A 14,764-nucleotide genomic window follows, 5' to 3' on the forward strand; every position below is an offset into this window, starting at 1 on the left:
AGGGCATTCGGAGATCATTGTCCTTCCAACACCTTAATTTTAGACTCTTGGACCTCCAGAGCTGTGAGAGAATTGATTTCTGTTGTTTTAAGCCATCCAGTTGATGGTAACTTGTCACGGCAACCCTAGGAAAGTGGTTCCTTAGACATGGTTCCTTACAACCTTCCTTAGACATGTCCATGTATTTCATATCTTGGTACATTTATTCTTGCTGGTCCTTCTTTGTGGAATGCTTTTCCCTGAGGTGTTTGGAGGGATCCCCAGAAGATGGGTCAATAAGGTGGGAGGGGCAGAATGTTCAGATGCTTAAATATCTGCATCTTAGATGGGCCTTCGCTCGCCGCCCTATCTGACACAGCCCACCCCACACACGGTACTCTCTACTTATCAAATGCCACTTTATTTTCTTCATAACACTTTCCTCTACCTAAAACCATCTCATTTATTTCCTTTTTTACTTTAGAAGGCAAGGTCCTGAGAGCAAGGACCTCATCTGTGATGGTTACCAATGGCTGAACAGCTCCTGGAATATAGTAAGCATTCAGAAAATATTTTTCAAATGAAGAGTTCGATGCTCAACCGTATTTGTTGAGTAAATAGATGAAAGTCACATCCCCTCTTGCCATCACCCTCCTTCTAAAAAATTGACACCCCTAAGCCTCTCCGTTACGGGAATTTAGGAAAGAACTATTTCAGAGGCCAAGGGGATAAAAAACTATCTCTACATAAGCACTTACAAAACTGCATCCTGAAATTTAGAAGAGCTCTGGGTGACTGAGTTTCAGACGTCAAATTCATAACCTTTGCATCCAGGACAGGAGGGGAAGCCATCTCCATGTTCAAACCAGAAGGACCCCTGCAAGGAGCATCCGCCGGGGGCAGTTGGCCGGCTCAGAAGCACCGAAAGTGAGTTCACTTAAGGGCAACGACAGAAATTAAAAGACCAAAAAATTATGAACTGCATAATTATGTCATTACTTTGATGATCCCACAAATGAAAAAGAGATTAAATAACGTAGAAGCTATGAGAGAGCAGAATCCACTCAGAAAATGCGGTCATGAGAGCAAGAAGGCTGGAGGAAACCAGCAGTGAGGCAGACACGCCCTCACACCCGAGTAGTTCCTGTGGGTTGGCATACAGTTCCCAAAATTCTGACTGGGGATGACCCAGGGTCATCCTATGGTGAGGCAGGAGACTGCATCCCCTAGTTTGTTCCCAGTGTAGCAGAGGGGCATCCAGGGGCTTACTCAGCCTCTGGTTTCTCACAGGTATGGAGGAACCCAGTGACCACTACCTAAACCCCCAAAGATCTGGGGGGTTGAGGCTACAGCACAAACTACTGTTTGCCAGCCAGAATCCATTCTCTTCTTCCAATGTTATTAGGGGTGCATAACCTTACCTGCCTTCCGGTGAAGTTTGGCCATGTGATTAGCTGTTGGACAATGAGATGTAAGCAGACATAAGCAGATGTGAGGCTTCTTAAAAGAAAATGAACCAGAAGGAGGGAGACTTGGTGTTCTCTCACTTTCCCCTGAGTCTGAGTCTCAGAAAGCAGAACGAGCCAGCCTCCCACCTGGGAACACCCCCCACTGGACACCTGGTTGCATTTGGCAAGTGGCCTAGCTGGGTGAAGGGCTCACATGCCATCTTTCCATTGACTTGACTTCTTCAGCGTGGCCTACCGGATCATGGCACTGGCTCTGCCATTGCTGTATTCCTCAGGCCCGTGGTGGTGGACATTTATTATTTCAGGACTTCTTAATACAATTGTTAAGTTTAGAAAATGGCCAGACTTCTTCGCCCAACCTCCCAAGGTAGAATCCAGAACAGTCAAATGTCCAGCCTCCCCTGCAGTAGAACACAGCTAACCCAATGGACACATGTGAGGCTTTGATTCAGGCGTGAGCAACTTGAGGAAGGGGCTGCATGTGGAATCTGATTGGCTGGTGAGAATGGCAGCAAAGCTATCTGCTTGCAGAAGTAATAATTCTGGCACAGACGAGACATCACTGCTGGCGGCGGCAGCAGCCACCAGCTTTGTCATCAGTTCTGGTTTCTCAGGCTCACAAGAATTCTGAGCTGCCTGACATCTTCTTCCTAAACTCCCTCCTTTGCTGACTTATCAGCCAAAAGTATCTTCTGTGGCTAGCAACTAACAACGTGGACTGATATAAAAATCGGCACTTGAGGTGTGACAATCAATAGGACCTCAAGGAAATGGGGGTTACCTGGAATTGGTTACCTAGTCTGGAAGGGTCTGATGGCTCTGAAATTCCAGAAGCATTAGGGGATGGGACTCTGGCTGCCAGTGATGCACCTGTGGTTACCTGGAATGAAATGCTCACTGGAGGCAAGCTTGAGGGATATCTGGTGGCCAACGTCACAAAACAACAGGGAGGCCATGAGACAACAAAGACTGTGTGTGAGCTGCTCCCATATCTTACCACCCAAAACATCCAAGTGACCTGATGCCACGCACGTTGCATGACACTGCAGGTCCTTTTCAGGCCAGGACTTCACTTTTCCAAGTGCATCCTAAGCTCATTCAGTCAGACCCAGTCTCACACTTCTCCTCTGCAATCTAAAAGGTCACTGGACCCAGGATTATGCTGGGTGATCAGATTACCTCCCCTTCCGCCACCTCGCCTCCCTGCCCTCCACGTCTGCCAAGTTACAGCCACCAGGAAAAAATGATAAGACATTTATTGAGTCATCTACAGCAGTCTGACATCCTTAAAATCCAAGACAAAGTTGTGAGCACAGCATTAATGGTGGCAGCGGCAGCAGTGAGGTCCACGGGGCTCGTCTTTATTGTGGGAGATGAAACCCTGGCCGGCCCAGCCCCCACAGCGACATCTGGGAGGCCAGGGGTTGCCCACCACCAGCCCTCACAGGGGCAAAGCTACAGAGGACAGACACAGGACAAAACACGTGGCCACGCACAGACACATCCCAGGACCTCAAGTTCAAGGGGAGGAGAGGGAATGGGCACTCGGCCCACTTGAGGGACGTGCCAGATCTTTGAAGGATTTCCATGGGGGTGGCATGGAAACACTGACATCACCCACATGGAAGTCTCCCCACCCTAACCACAAGAGCAAACTGAATAAGCAGATGGAGATAAACCTGGAATTCTCTGTCCGTCCAAGCCCCTGGCCTCCCTTCTGCCCCCAGTGCTAGCCTAGTGGTTGGAACAAATGGGACAAAGGTTAACCCAGGAGGGCTCAAAGCTGTTGACAAACAGCATAGGGTCCCTCTCAGGGTCTTCACCCCAGTAAGCAGCCCCCACATGTTGGGCTACCACAGCCCTTTCACACACAGGGCATCTCACTTCTACCCCATCCTGGTCCCTTGGGACAGACCACAAATCACATGCTCCCATTTCTCAGATTAGGAAGCAGAGGCCCAGAGAGGCACAGCCTTGGAGCACATAGCAAGGGGTGAAGCCCAAGCTAGCATGCAGGTCTCCCCGCAACACACCAACTCTATCGCTCCCCCCACATTCTAGAGTCCTAATAACTGCTGTAGCCGCACCCGTCCTGGGCAAGGCTGGATGTCTTCTGCATAGAAGCTTTATCAAGGGTCTCGTTTGGACTCATGGGCTCAGTCAGGTTTGCAAAGCATATTGGACCCCAGCATGGTGGCAGGCACCTGGCTGGGCCCATCTGCTTTCTCATCAGCCCAGTGGGAGGGTTGATCTGCGGCTCTCTACGTCTCTTCCCAGTTCTAGTACTTTGTGAGTCTCCCCCAAGGTACATGGGGATGGAGTCAAGGCCAAACAGCAGGTCAGTGGCAAAGCTGGGAGAAGCCCAGCAGCATCCGGGTCACTGGGCTCACACAGGAATTTATGGTGACAAAACACTTCCTGCTTTCACTTTGGAATGTCCTAGAGGGGGTCAAGGGTACTCCCAGAATTACAAGGAAAACATCTTCTAGCTTTCCTTCCAGGAAGGGGACGGGTCAGATGAAGGAGGTGGGTGATAATAGACTCAGGTATGTCAAGCCTTGCTTTGGCTCCAGTTCCCTGGCCCTATTCTCCAGAGAAGCCAGTGCAGGGACTGGAGGGGGTTAGAGTCACTGCAGGCCACTGGATGTGTCAAGGAGGGTCACAGAGCTGCCCACTGAGACAGAATGTGGCCTGGCCTCAGGCATGGGGGGAGTCATGAGGCCTGCAATGCAGGGGACTAGAGCCACCAAACCCCACATTCAGACCCCACACAGGGTCCCTGACAGCCTCAGCACCCCCGACTTGGAGCCCCATTTTCCCCAGGACTGGAGACTGTCCCTTGACACTGCCATGGCAGGAGAGTCATGACAGAAGATGAGATTTCTTCATCTCAAGGAGAATCAGCCTCCCCTGGATGAGTTTGGTCCTTTGGGATTGCACAGAACAAGAATAACCCCTTCCTGGTAATAACCTTCTAGAGACATGGAGTCAGGAAACAACCTAACCATTCCCAAAGCCCTCAACCCCTCCTTACTCAACACGATTTCTTATCCTTTCCTGGACCAGGCAAATCTACAATCCTTGCCTGGGGTCCATTCCCAATAGATGGCTGGTGTTTAGACAGAGAATTCCAGAGATGCAATGAGCTAGCCAGATAGTCTAGCCTTACTGCCCATTTTACAGATTTGAAAACAAAGGGTCAGAGAAGGAAGGGTTTTACCCAGACCTCATGATGTCCCCCCACTGCCTGTGACCCTGAAGGCCAGCTGCCTAACCTCCTGGAACATCCAAAATACATCGAACATACCTGCTCACAAGACTGGCAATAATTTGTTCAGAGAGCAACACAAACCAGCAGGAACCTGGAACCTCTACGAGGACACAGGCCCAGGGCTCAGGCAGCAGCAGAAGAATCCGGGCTTGTTTTCTTTTTGCTGTTTTGTGATGATCTCTGCACAAGTCAAAGCCTCTTCTTCCACAGGGAAGCAGACCTGCTGGAGGCGGCAAAGATGAAGAAACAGGGTCCATACTCGGGAGGCCCATGCCCAAGATCTGGAGGTAACTAATGCCCACCCAGTCGTGGCACCTGCCTTAAGCCAGGGACACGGCTGGGTCTGCACCCACGGCACCTGTCCAATTGTCCTGGGAATGACCCTTCCCTCCAGCCCACCAGCTTCCACTGTGGCATCCAAATGAGAGAGACAAATGTCCCATTTCTAAGTAGAAACAGCACCTCCCACCCTCCACACACATACATACACTTCAAAACCTTAGGTGATATGCGTAATAACGATACATACCCTTTTACCTGCCTCAGTTTTGAACTGGAGAATTACTGAAATACGGAGCCCAGAGGAGCATTAGAAATTGCCCCATCTCACAAGTGGGGAAACTGAGGCCCAGACAGGGAGCGCTCTGTCCAGTCTCAGTGGTCTTAGCCCAACGGGGCCAGATCCTGTCTGTGAATCCCAGCCTGTGGCTCCTCCCAAGCATTGCAGGTGGCCAGTGGACAGCCACTTGGGGAAAGCACTTGTCTCCCAGGTGCAGGACGGGAGGGCCGCTTTACACCCCATGGCCAGCCTGAGTCGCCAAATGTGCCCAGGAAACGGCAGGCAGCTTCCTTTCTCTCTCTGGCTTGGCTGAAGACCCAGGGTCCACAGTGATTCACTGGCCGAGGACACAGGACTCGGCTCCAAACCAAGCAGCTACACCCTGCTCCAGTCACTTCAAAGGCCTCTCCAGAAACGAGCAGTTCCACAAGCCCCCCAGGCCCCTTGCTCTTTCTAAAACCTGGCCAAGCAGCATTCCCCCTCCACCTAAACACTGCAAGCATTCCGGAACACGATCATAAAACAAGTCCACAAACACACGGACAGGAACACCAAAAGCTGACGGGGAATAAAGCAGGCCCCACACACGGGCCATGGCACTCTAGCTCTTTCCTCAAACGTGGTTCTGCCCCATTTTAAATGATTAGACTGTGGGGAGCCAGGACAGGTGCCCACACTTTCCATCAGCAGCTTCTGCTAACAGCCGTGGGGGTGCGGGGCGTGGCTTCCCCTCTCAATACCCAGGGCACCCAAGCGTCCTTCTGTGGTGATTCGATGGCAAGAGCTGAGGAACATGTCTTTGCAGAGGTCTCCGAGATTTCAGTAGCTGAGTCCAAGCCCCAAGAGCTGGTGTCTGGAGCTCCCTCATCAGCCACCGGGGTGGGAGTGGGGGTGGGGAGCCCTGTGCCCTGGACTTGGGCACACGGAGGTGTAAGATGCTTCAGGACTCACTGACATCACAGGAAGGAGTCTGGTTCCTCCTAGTCATGGCTTTGACTTAAGGGGAAATGGGGAATGGGGTGTTCAGGGGCCCTGGGTGGTAGGCTTGGTTGTAGAGTAGTTTCTCTGAGGCTTCCATCTGTTGTCACCTTCTACAGCTGATGCCTGGGTGGGAGGAGCAGAAGGGCAGCGACCAGACAAACCCCTGCCCACCTTGAGTTGGGGGTAAGATAATGGAGATGGTGAAAGTCTTCTTCCATGGATCCACCTCAACTCTTTCCATCTCCTTTTCAATCACGTCCACCTTTCTGGCTCACAGCAATGCTTCTTGGGCCGAATGAAAAGCACCAGAACTTTCCCAGACCTTTAGCCCCACACCCAGCTGAAGTCTCTGATTGACAGTCCTGGAGCTGTCCCACTGCCCTGATACCCAGGAGCTGGACACTTGGAAACCAAGATGTTGGGGGAGCACGAGGGAGCTTCACGTCTGGCCTGCACCGAGGGACACTCTGGCCATCCAAGCTGGGCCTCTGGCCGGCCTCAGGGACTAGGCCGGGACCGAGAAGGGCCCCGGGGTGCAAATAGACTTAAGGACTTGACACTGAGAATCAGACACTGTGGGAGGCTCTCACCCAAACCCCCCAAACCAAGGTCGTCAGCCTCACTCACAAGGCCTCACACACAGGGTCAAGTGATGACAGAGGCTGAGGAGACAGGGTGGGGTGGAACTGGGGACCCACTGGAGGGAGCAGGGACACTGGGCAGAGCCTCAGTCAGGATGCGAGAACGTTTCCAAATCTGAGGAGTATTTACATGTCTGGGGCAGGGCCCAGGGGTCCATGGTGGGTGGGGCCAGTGCAAACAGAGGGGAGGGGAAATACCCATGTGCGCCCTGCATCCTTCTACCCCCTCGGGGAGCCCAGCGTCCAGCCCAGGGCCTGCCCGAAGGGAGAGAAGAGGTGTAACATGCGAGGGCTGGTGTGCGCCTGCAGCCCCGCCTGTGTGTGCAGGAGAGGAGGGGGAGGGACGCTCAGGTGGCCAGGTTGTCAGCTGGGAGGCCAGACACGCGGATCTGGGAGCTGCTCTTGCTCAGGATGGAGAGCTGGGTGCCTCCGTTCACCCCGCTGCTGGCCAGGGACGGCTGCCGCTGTTTGAAGTCCACGGCGAAGTAGCGGTTCACCTTCCAGCTCCGCCATTTACGCTTGACCTCTGCCTGCACCTGCAGGGAGCAACGTGGGCGGTCAGTTCCAGGTGGACCTCTTCTCAACCTCAGGCACCTGCCTGCCGGCCCTGGGGGCCTGCCCGATGGGCACTGCTACCCCCAGCAGCACCCTGCCCATTCCCAAACTGCAGCTCACAGCCCTTGAGGTCCCCAGTGGGAAAGGAACGCTCTGAGGAACTGACTCAGCCCCATGCCCACGTCACTGCCCGAGCCAGGCCCGCTCTGGCTTCCTGGAGTCTGTGGGCCTCGGCTCCCAGCCCTTTGTGTTCCACAGCCAGAGTCTAGCCCATTGGGTCTTTCAGGGAATCTTTAAAAAGCCAGCCCTTGGGGCAGACAGATCAGAGCAAAGGAGCTCCATTCTTGGTGACCACCAACAGTTAGAATTCCCTGGGGAAATTTAAAAATCCAGATGCCCAGACCATACCCAGAACAATCACATCAAAATGTCCGTGGTGAGGTTCCCAGGGGATTCCAATACGCAGTCAGGGCTGAGAACCAGTAAATCACGCACATGTCTGGTGCGTTTAGCATTTGCTTTCAGCATGGTGTGTGCAGGGTATGCCCAGTTGCAGCCTCCATATGCCCCCTCAGTCCAGCATCTTTGTGCAGTGCACATACTGCACAACTGGACATGGTACTGGCACCCACCCCCTCTAGTTCTAGCTCCCACTTCCACAACAGGCCCTGGTTAAGCCCAATGTACTCCCACTCCTTGTGTCTCCCAGCCACTCCCTGCAGGGCCTTGTCTGCTTATCTGTCCTATCTGACCCTTCTGTATGTTGTTTTGGTGGTCACAGAGCCCAATCTTCTTGTTTCTCAGATGCAAAATGAGGAGATGGCTGAGGCCTCACAGTGAAGACCCAAGCCCTGATGCAATGACTCCCGCCCACTCTCCAAAGCCATCCCACCCACCCACCTGCAGCCTCCTATCTGTGCTGGGCTCTGCTCAAAAGCATCTCCCCAACAGGCTAGAATGGAACGTCCAGGATCATAGCTCTGGAAATGGAGCATTACTAGAAGGTTCCAGGCCTCTCCCCATGGTCTCTACCAAATCCCCACAGTCCCCTCTCTATTGGGGATGGGATTGGGCAGGCAAGCTGCCTGCTGGGAGCAGTGCTAAACTTGGGCAGCTCCCCACTCAGCACCCCCACCCGTCACAGCCTCATGAACCATAGGTACAATCTCCTGTGCCTGCCCTTCCTCACTTTCTTCTTTATTAAGGTGGTTCTTACGGTGAGAGCCCTCCCAGGCGGGTCTGCGCTCAGCAGCTGATGCTTTTACAGGGGGAGCTCGGCTCCAGAGGCTGAGCCTTGTGGGAAAGATTCTGGCACAGGGTGGAGGCTGTCAGGAGACCCTGCTGCTGCTGCTGCTGCCCCACTCCTGCAGGTGTTGGGAGTCTCCCGGTCTGGAGAATGAGCCCTGTGTGGCCAACAGGCCACACCGCTGTCTGCCCCTGACCAAGCCCCACCTCCATTGCTAAGAAGCCAGAGGGCCAGGGTCTTACCTCCCCATTCAGAAAACAGTAGAGAACAGCCACCACGAAGCCCTGGGGAGAGAGAGCAAAGAAACCTGAGCATGCTAGCAAGAGACCTTCCACGTGGGGTGTGTGGGAGGCAGTGGGAGTTGAGAGTGACTCCGGGAGGCAGAAAAATATGGTCACTTGGATGGGGGTTACCTGCCCAGGAATCTAGGGTGAGATGGGACAAGTTCTGCTCCACCAAAATGGCCACACCCATGAAGCCAAGTGGCTGGTGAGAGTCCCCTCCCATTGACACAAGCCTGGCTTTGGGTCTCACATTTCCTTGGTCAGATCCTTCCCATTCCCAAGGACCAGGTCTGTCCCTCTTTCTATAGGAGGCTTCCCCTCCCCCGCCACCCTGAATGCCCCAGAGTGTTCTCTGGGCTCCCCAGCCAGCCTGTAGGCCTTCTGAGGGCGGCACCCCTCCAGGACAGCACAGACCTGTGTTATCCCCACCCAGTCCCCACTCCACTTCCCTAGGCTGACACTCCTGAGCATGGCACACCCAGACACCACGTAAGTGAGGGCCTGGCACAGAGGGGGCGCTCAGCGATCCTATACGTGTTCTTTACACGCATTCTTTGCGTGTAGATTCCTTGTGCTGAGATAGGAACCCCAGGCTCTGACTCCCAGGCTGGGGCTTTGTCTATACAATATCCAGCCTCACCAGGCTAAGAATTAAAATGGGGGAAAGGAGAGACTCAAGTCAGATACACAGAGGAACTTTCTGACCATCAAGGCCAAATACTCATTTAACCAGTTGGATTAGGGAGAGGTGCTGTATTCTGGGGACACTCAAGGGAGCCAGCCTTGCCTTCACGACGCACTTATGCTCCCCTCTAATCATTTACTCACTATGCATCCTCACACCAACTCACTTGTTTGCAACCCACCCACTTATTCCTTCACTCATGAATCACTAGTCTACCCACTCTCTCACTGCACGGGTCATTTATTTATACATCTGTGTGTTCCTCCACCAGTTCAGCTCACTCAGCGATCTGTGACCAGGTCCTGTACTGGGGACCCCAACTTGGGTAGACAGTACTCCAGTGCTTATGGGGTGCACAGCCAACAGACGTGTCAGATCTGTGTCAGGACGTGGACACAGATCTCTTGAGGGCACCTGGGGCCACTGGTGAGGGATGGTGAGCTGCCGCCTTAGATGGCCCGAGGGAGACCTGGCTCAGGACACCCAGACACAGCTACAGGGAGACATCAGTGCGTTTCCTCACAGGAGCCCAGAGCGCAGACAGCAGAACGGCTCCCCAGCTCCCTTCTATTTTTTAGTACTCTATTTCAGAGACGGAAACATGGAGGCCCAGTTTAGGTTAAAGAAGGTTCTAGAACCACCAGCAGGTTAGGGCCAGGGCTCTGTGTAACTCCACACTGCCTGACCCCCCTACCCCCTGCACACGACACACATACCTGAAAGGAGCCCAGCCCCAGCTCAAACACGAGTCTCTCCCTCTTGCTGACATTCTCCGGGGAGAAGGCAAACACCGTGTAGTGGATTCCAAACAGCGGGATGAGCAGCAGGGTGGAGCGGGCCAGCCGTCTGTCAGGAGAGAGCCAGACACCTGCTCCAGGGGCCACCAGGGCTTGGACCAGAGCCATGGAGGGCAGAGACCCCAGGCCCAGCCCTTTCCTCTCCCCGAGAGCTGGGCCCCTGTCCACAGACACCTGCGGGGTTCTCCCCCAGGGCATGGGAACCCCGTCCCGGGCAGGTTCTGGAGGGATGTCCCCTAGTCTCCAGGGTACCCACGCCTCCAGACCACCTCAGTATCCTGCAGAACCACTCAGCATGCACATGTGAGTACGTGAGTTACACATAGCCCTCCTCGGAGCTGCGAAACCCTTGGGAGAAGTGAAGTCCAGGCAAAATACAGGATGGGAAGTAGAAGGCTTGAGCGATGTGCTAGGTCCTCAAGCAAAGCAAACGTCATCCTGCTCTGCAAGGAAGCTCCATGTGCCTGGGAAGCGTAGTTGGTGTTTCTGAGTCTGGGCCAGGGTTGCTCAGGGAGGGTGACGGGGAGATGCTGACGACAGGCAGGTGGGGTGGGGGCACGGTGGGGACCACAGAAGAGACGCGGGCAGAAGGCTAGGAAGGTCTTACTGACTGTGGGCATAAACCATCCCCATCCAAGCAGGACAAATAGCCACCCGGGAAACTGAGTCAAAGGGAGAGAAAGCTGTCTGCTCGGGGGTGGGGTCGACATGGAAGAAAGGCCCCAAAGGACCTCTGTCCCCCCGAGGCCAGTTCTTCTGGAGTCCCTCTGCCTGCAGCTGGCTGCTTGGCCAGTGTGGTGGGACTCTGTCCTGAGGGACAGGCCACAGACAGCCACGGTAAGACGTCAAGAGCGTGCACCATGCATGCACTTCTGGTCCTGCCCTGTCAGGAGAGGGGCTCCCAGGGGCTCTCTGAGAGCCCATCTCCAGTCACCCCGGCAGACTGGCTCCTTCAGTCTCCTCAAGGAGACCTGCCCTGCAGGTGAGTCAGGGGGCGAGAGGGAGGTCCGGCCTCCCCATCTCCTGGCAGAGCTCAGTCCACAGGGTAGACAGCTAGGTGTGGGGGCAGCCATTTGATATGGGGCAGTTACACCATGTGCCGCTCCCTCTTCCTCAACCCAGCCTCTCTGAGAGAATGTTCTGTTGAATCTGGGCGGCAGATCTCAGAAGAAGCAAATCCATGGAGGCTGAGAGCCACCCTTGGTGTCCCAGTGCCAACTGAGAAGGAAGGAAGGAGGGAGAGAGGGGGCAGAGGAAGAAAGAGGAGACCAGGAGACATGGAGGAAGGGGAGGCGTTGCCTGGGGAGGCCTCCAGGTGGACCTGGCTCATGCCTGGAAGGAAGAAGCCCCTCAAGTGCCTGGTACCCACCCAGCCTCCCTCTGCTGGCGCCTGTTCTGCGGGATCTGGGGTCCCTAGAGCAGGGCTGGCGCCAACAGGATCTGAGCCCAGGTGCCGTCCGGAGTGCTCCCCTCCTGCCCTTCCTCTCATCTGGCTGGTCTGTCTCAGACTTGGCTCCTTGAAGGCGGGCGTGGCACCTCCCTCTCTGCCACCTTCCGTGGCCAGCACATGCAGGCATGGACCTCACACTCAGAAAGTGCCTCCATGAAGGAATCTGTGGGTTCACAGAGGCCCGGTATGAAAGCCTCAGAATCCTTACAACTGCAGAGCGCCTGGGTGCTCAGCTCCTGCTCAGCTCCAGGGGCCCAGAGCCTGGCACCAGAAGGCAGCAGGGTGCTGGCTAAAGAACGAAAGTCCGAAACGAAGAGGAACGTGATCTGGAAATGCAGGCACGTGGACATTGCGGGGGCCCCTCTGTGACCCTGGGTAAAGGGGCAACTTTCCAAAAGCAGCTTCACTGAAGGGGCTCGGGAGCGAAGATGGTTCTGGGCCATGCCTGGGGTCCCTGCCTTCCTCTCTCCTGCCTCTTCTCCCACAAATGGGCCTGTTTCCAGAGACTTGTCCCTGCAGTTTGAAAAGTGCTCTGGAAACCAAAAGATCAAACCTCTCCAGCTTTCGTGGTGGCAGTGGATGGGACGGGATCAATGCACGAGAAACAGCAACCTTTCAGGCCTGGGTTCCGGCCCTTCCCTGCCCCTGGCGAGTGAGGCAAGTGGCACTAGGGGCGTCCCATCGCACAGTCCAGGGGCCGCACCTTCCCCACCAGTGGCCCTGCGACAGCCCACAATGGTCAGGGACTTCTGCCAGGGACCCAGGGCCTCCCAGAGACCCCTTTGGCAGACAGGGCAGCGGGGGCAGACGAGGAGGTCACTAGGGCTGAGTTCTGGGGCCTCCATACTTCAGAGCTGACCAGAGGCCATGGAATAGGGACGTGTGGTGTGAGCCTCAGGACGCCTCTTTGAGGATGTCATAGAATCACCCTATGATCTGATTAACCTGGAGAGACAGTGACACAGGGCCTTGGCGTTGGTCCCCCAGCCCCAAGGACACATCAATGGCAGAAAAGTCCTAAAAAAAATACCAAGAAGAGCTTCCAACAGTCAGAGCTGCCCAAGGACAGTGGGCTCCGCTCTTAATGCGAAGTCCAAAGAGGTGGCAGCTCCCATCAGAGAAACCCTGGGGCCAGGTGACAGGACTCCCTGGGGTCAAGTTCTCACCCTGCCACTGTGTGACCTGGAGCAGCCACTTCACTCTCTGTGCTTCAGTTTTTCCATCTCTAAACTGGACATAATACAAGGACCCACCTCATAGGGTCCTTGTAGGGACTAAGAGAGTCAGCACGACTGGGCACGTGAGGCGTGACTGAAGCTCGAGGGTCTCTGTCCCCTGTAGGGGCAGGGTCGATATGAACTGAAGCTCTACGACTATCAGGAATAATTTGGCAGCTCCAAAGACTCGAGTCCGGAGAAGTGGGGCATTTGGGGAGACCACACGTTGAGGCCACAGTGGCAGAGGCTCCAGGATCCCTTCCTCAGCATCAGCCAAGCCCCGGCTGCTCCCCCAATGGCTGCAGCTCTGTCCCCAGAACCTCCCCTCCCGCCCCCTGGCCATGAGGTTGCAAAGAACTCACAAGACACACAGACGTCAACATGCAACAGCCAGGAAAGGGCTCAGGGCTGGAGGCACAGGCTGCTCTCTGCACTCCTCCAGCCCAGCGAGGGGACGCAGGCTCCAGGCAGCAGCAGCAGCATGCGTCCCCCTCCCCTCCAGGACACAGGGCCACAGCCACGCCACGCACACTTACAGAGTAATGGTGGACAGTTCTGACATCTTGCAAGAGTGCTGCTGAGCCCGCTGTGGCTTGCAGTAGCATTTCTGCACGCAGCTGCTGGGTGTAACAAGATCAGCACTTCTGTCAGCTGGGGGCATCGGGCAGTGAAGAAACTGAGGTGGGACTTAGAGCAACACGGTTCACAGGGAGGGCAGAGGAGCCGAGGGTGTGGAGACGGGCCGGGCAGTGACATGGAGGAGAATGAGGAAGCCAAGGGCCAAGACAGGGGCAGCTCTGGACACAGAAATGCATGCCCACCCGTGTCCACGTGTGTGCACAAACACACGAGCCTTCTCACTGGGACCACCAACAGGTAAGGGGGGTTCGGAGGGATCGCGAGTGTTTGGAAGGTGGGGCCTGGGCTGGGGCTCACGCAGGGAGCCAGTGGCTGTCTCCAGAGTCAGCTCCAGGCTCAGAGCACAGCCTAGAGAGAGGTCACTCAGCGAGGTGGACAGCTGGACACTCACGCCATGCATCTCGTGCTGCCCAGCCTGGGCGGACCAAGCCTGGAATCAGGCCAGTTCTGGGCTCGATTACGAAGCCCAACTTCAGTGCCCACGGGTCTCCCCTGTACGCCTCTCCTCTTCCGCCTGCACCTTCCGCCCTCTGTGCCCTCAGGCACCTCGACGTGGGCACCCAGGGGGAGCATACACAGGATGGACGGAACAGACTGTTAATCTAGACTTCCAGGACGACTGCCACTATCCCTCTGAGGTTATTTGAATTAAAATGAAATCAAATTAAAAATCCACTTCCTCAGGGCCCCTAACCACACTGCAAGGCGTCACAGCCACATGTGGCTAGCGGTGCCCATGGGGAACAGCACAGATTGAGGGCATTTCCATCACTGCTGCGAGTTCTGCTGCACAGTGCTGGCCAGGCTAGACTTCTTGACAGAAGTTCAGTGGGCAGAGGCTGGAGGCCGAGGGGGCACCTTTTGGGCAGCGCCTCACTGCCTGCAGAAACCAGTCATCTGAAGGAGGCCAGGCACCATGGCCAGGGTGCCAGTCCAGCTGGACATTCGACTGTGTGAGGCAGAACAGCCTCACCTCCTCAGAGAGGCCTCG

At 55.3% G+C, this 14,764-nt stretch overlaps 1 protein-coding gene across 7 annotated transcripts in view; it reads right to left on the reverse strand.

The window, feature by feature from the left end:
• Positions 1-2,687: 2,687 nt before the first annotated feature.
• The window catches only part of ADCYAP1R1 (ADCYAP receptor type I), a 73,128-nt gene continuing 61,051 nt past the window's right edge, over positions 2,688-14,764 (reverse strand). For 4 of the 7 annotated variants that reach the window (XM_019726202.3, XM_074340962.2, XM_019726201.3 and 1 more), the window contains 4 exons: positions 13,671-13,754; positions 10,387-10,516; positions 8,944-8,985; positions 2,688-7,436 (listed from right to left, as the gene is read on the reverse strand). In XM_019726202.3, coding sequence (XP_019581761.3) covers positions 7,248-7,436; positions 8,944-8,985; positions 10,387-10,516; positions 13,671-13,754 — 445 coding nt within the window. In that variant the 3' untranslated portion in view covers positions 2,688-7,247. The remainder of the gene's footprint in view (positions 7,437-8,943; positions 8,986-10,386; positions 10,517-13,670; positions 13,755-14,764) is intronic. The other 3 variants (XM_019726203.3, XM_019726206.3, XM_019726205.3) reach the window with 2 other exon arrangements.

Source organism: Rhinolophus sinicus, chromosome 4, assembly GCF_057876585.1.
Source record: "Rhinolophus sinicus isolate RSI-liver-muscle chromosome 4, RSI-T2T, whole genome shotgun sequence".
In the NCBI taxonomy this organism is placed as follows: Eukaryota; Metazoa; Chordata; class Mammalia; order Chiroptera; family Rhinolophidae; genus Rhinolophus; species Rhinolophus sinicus.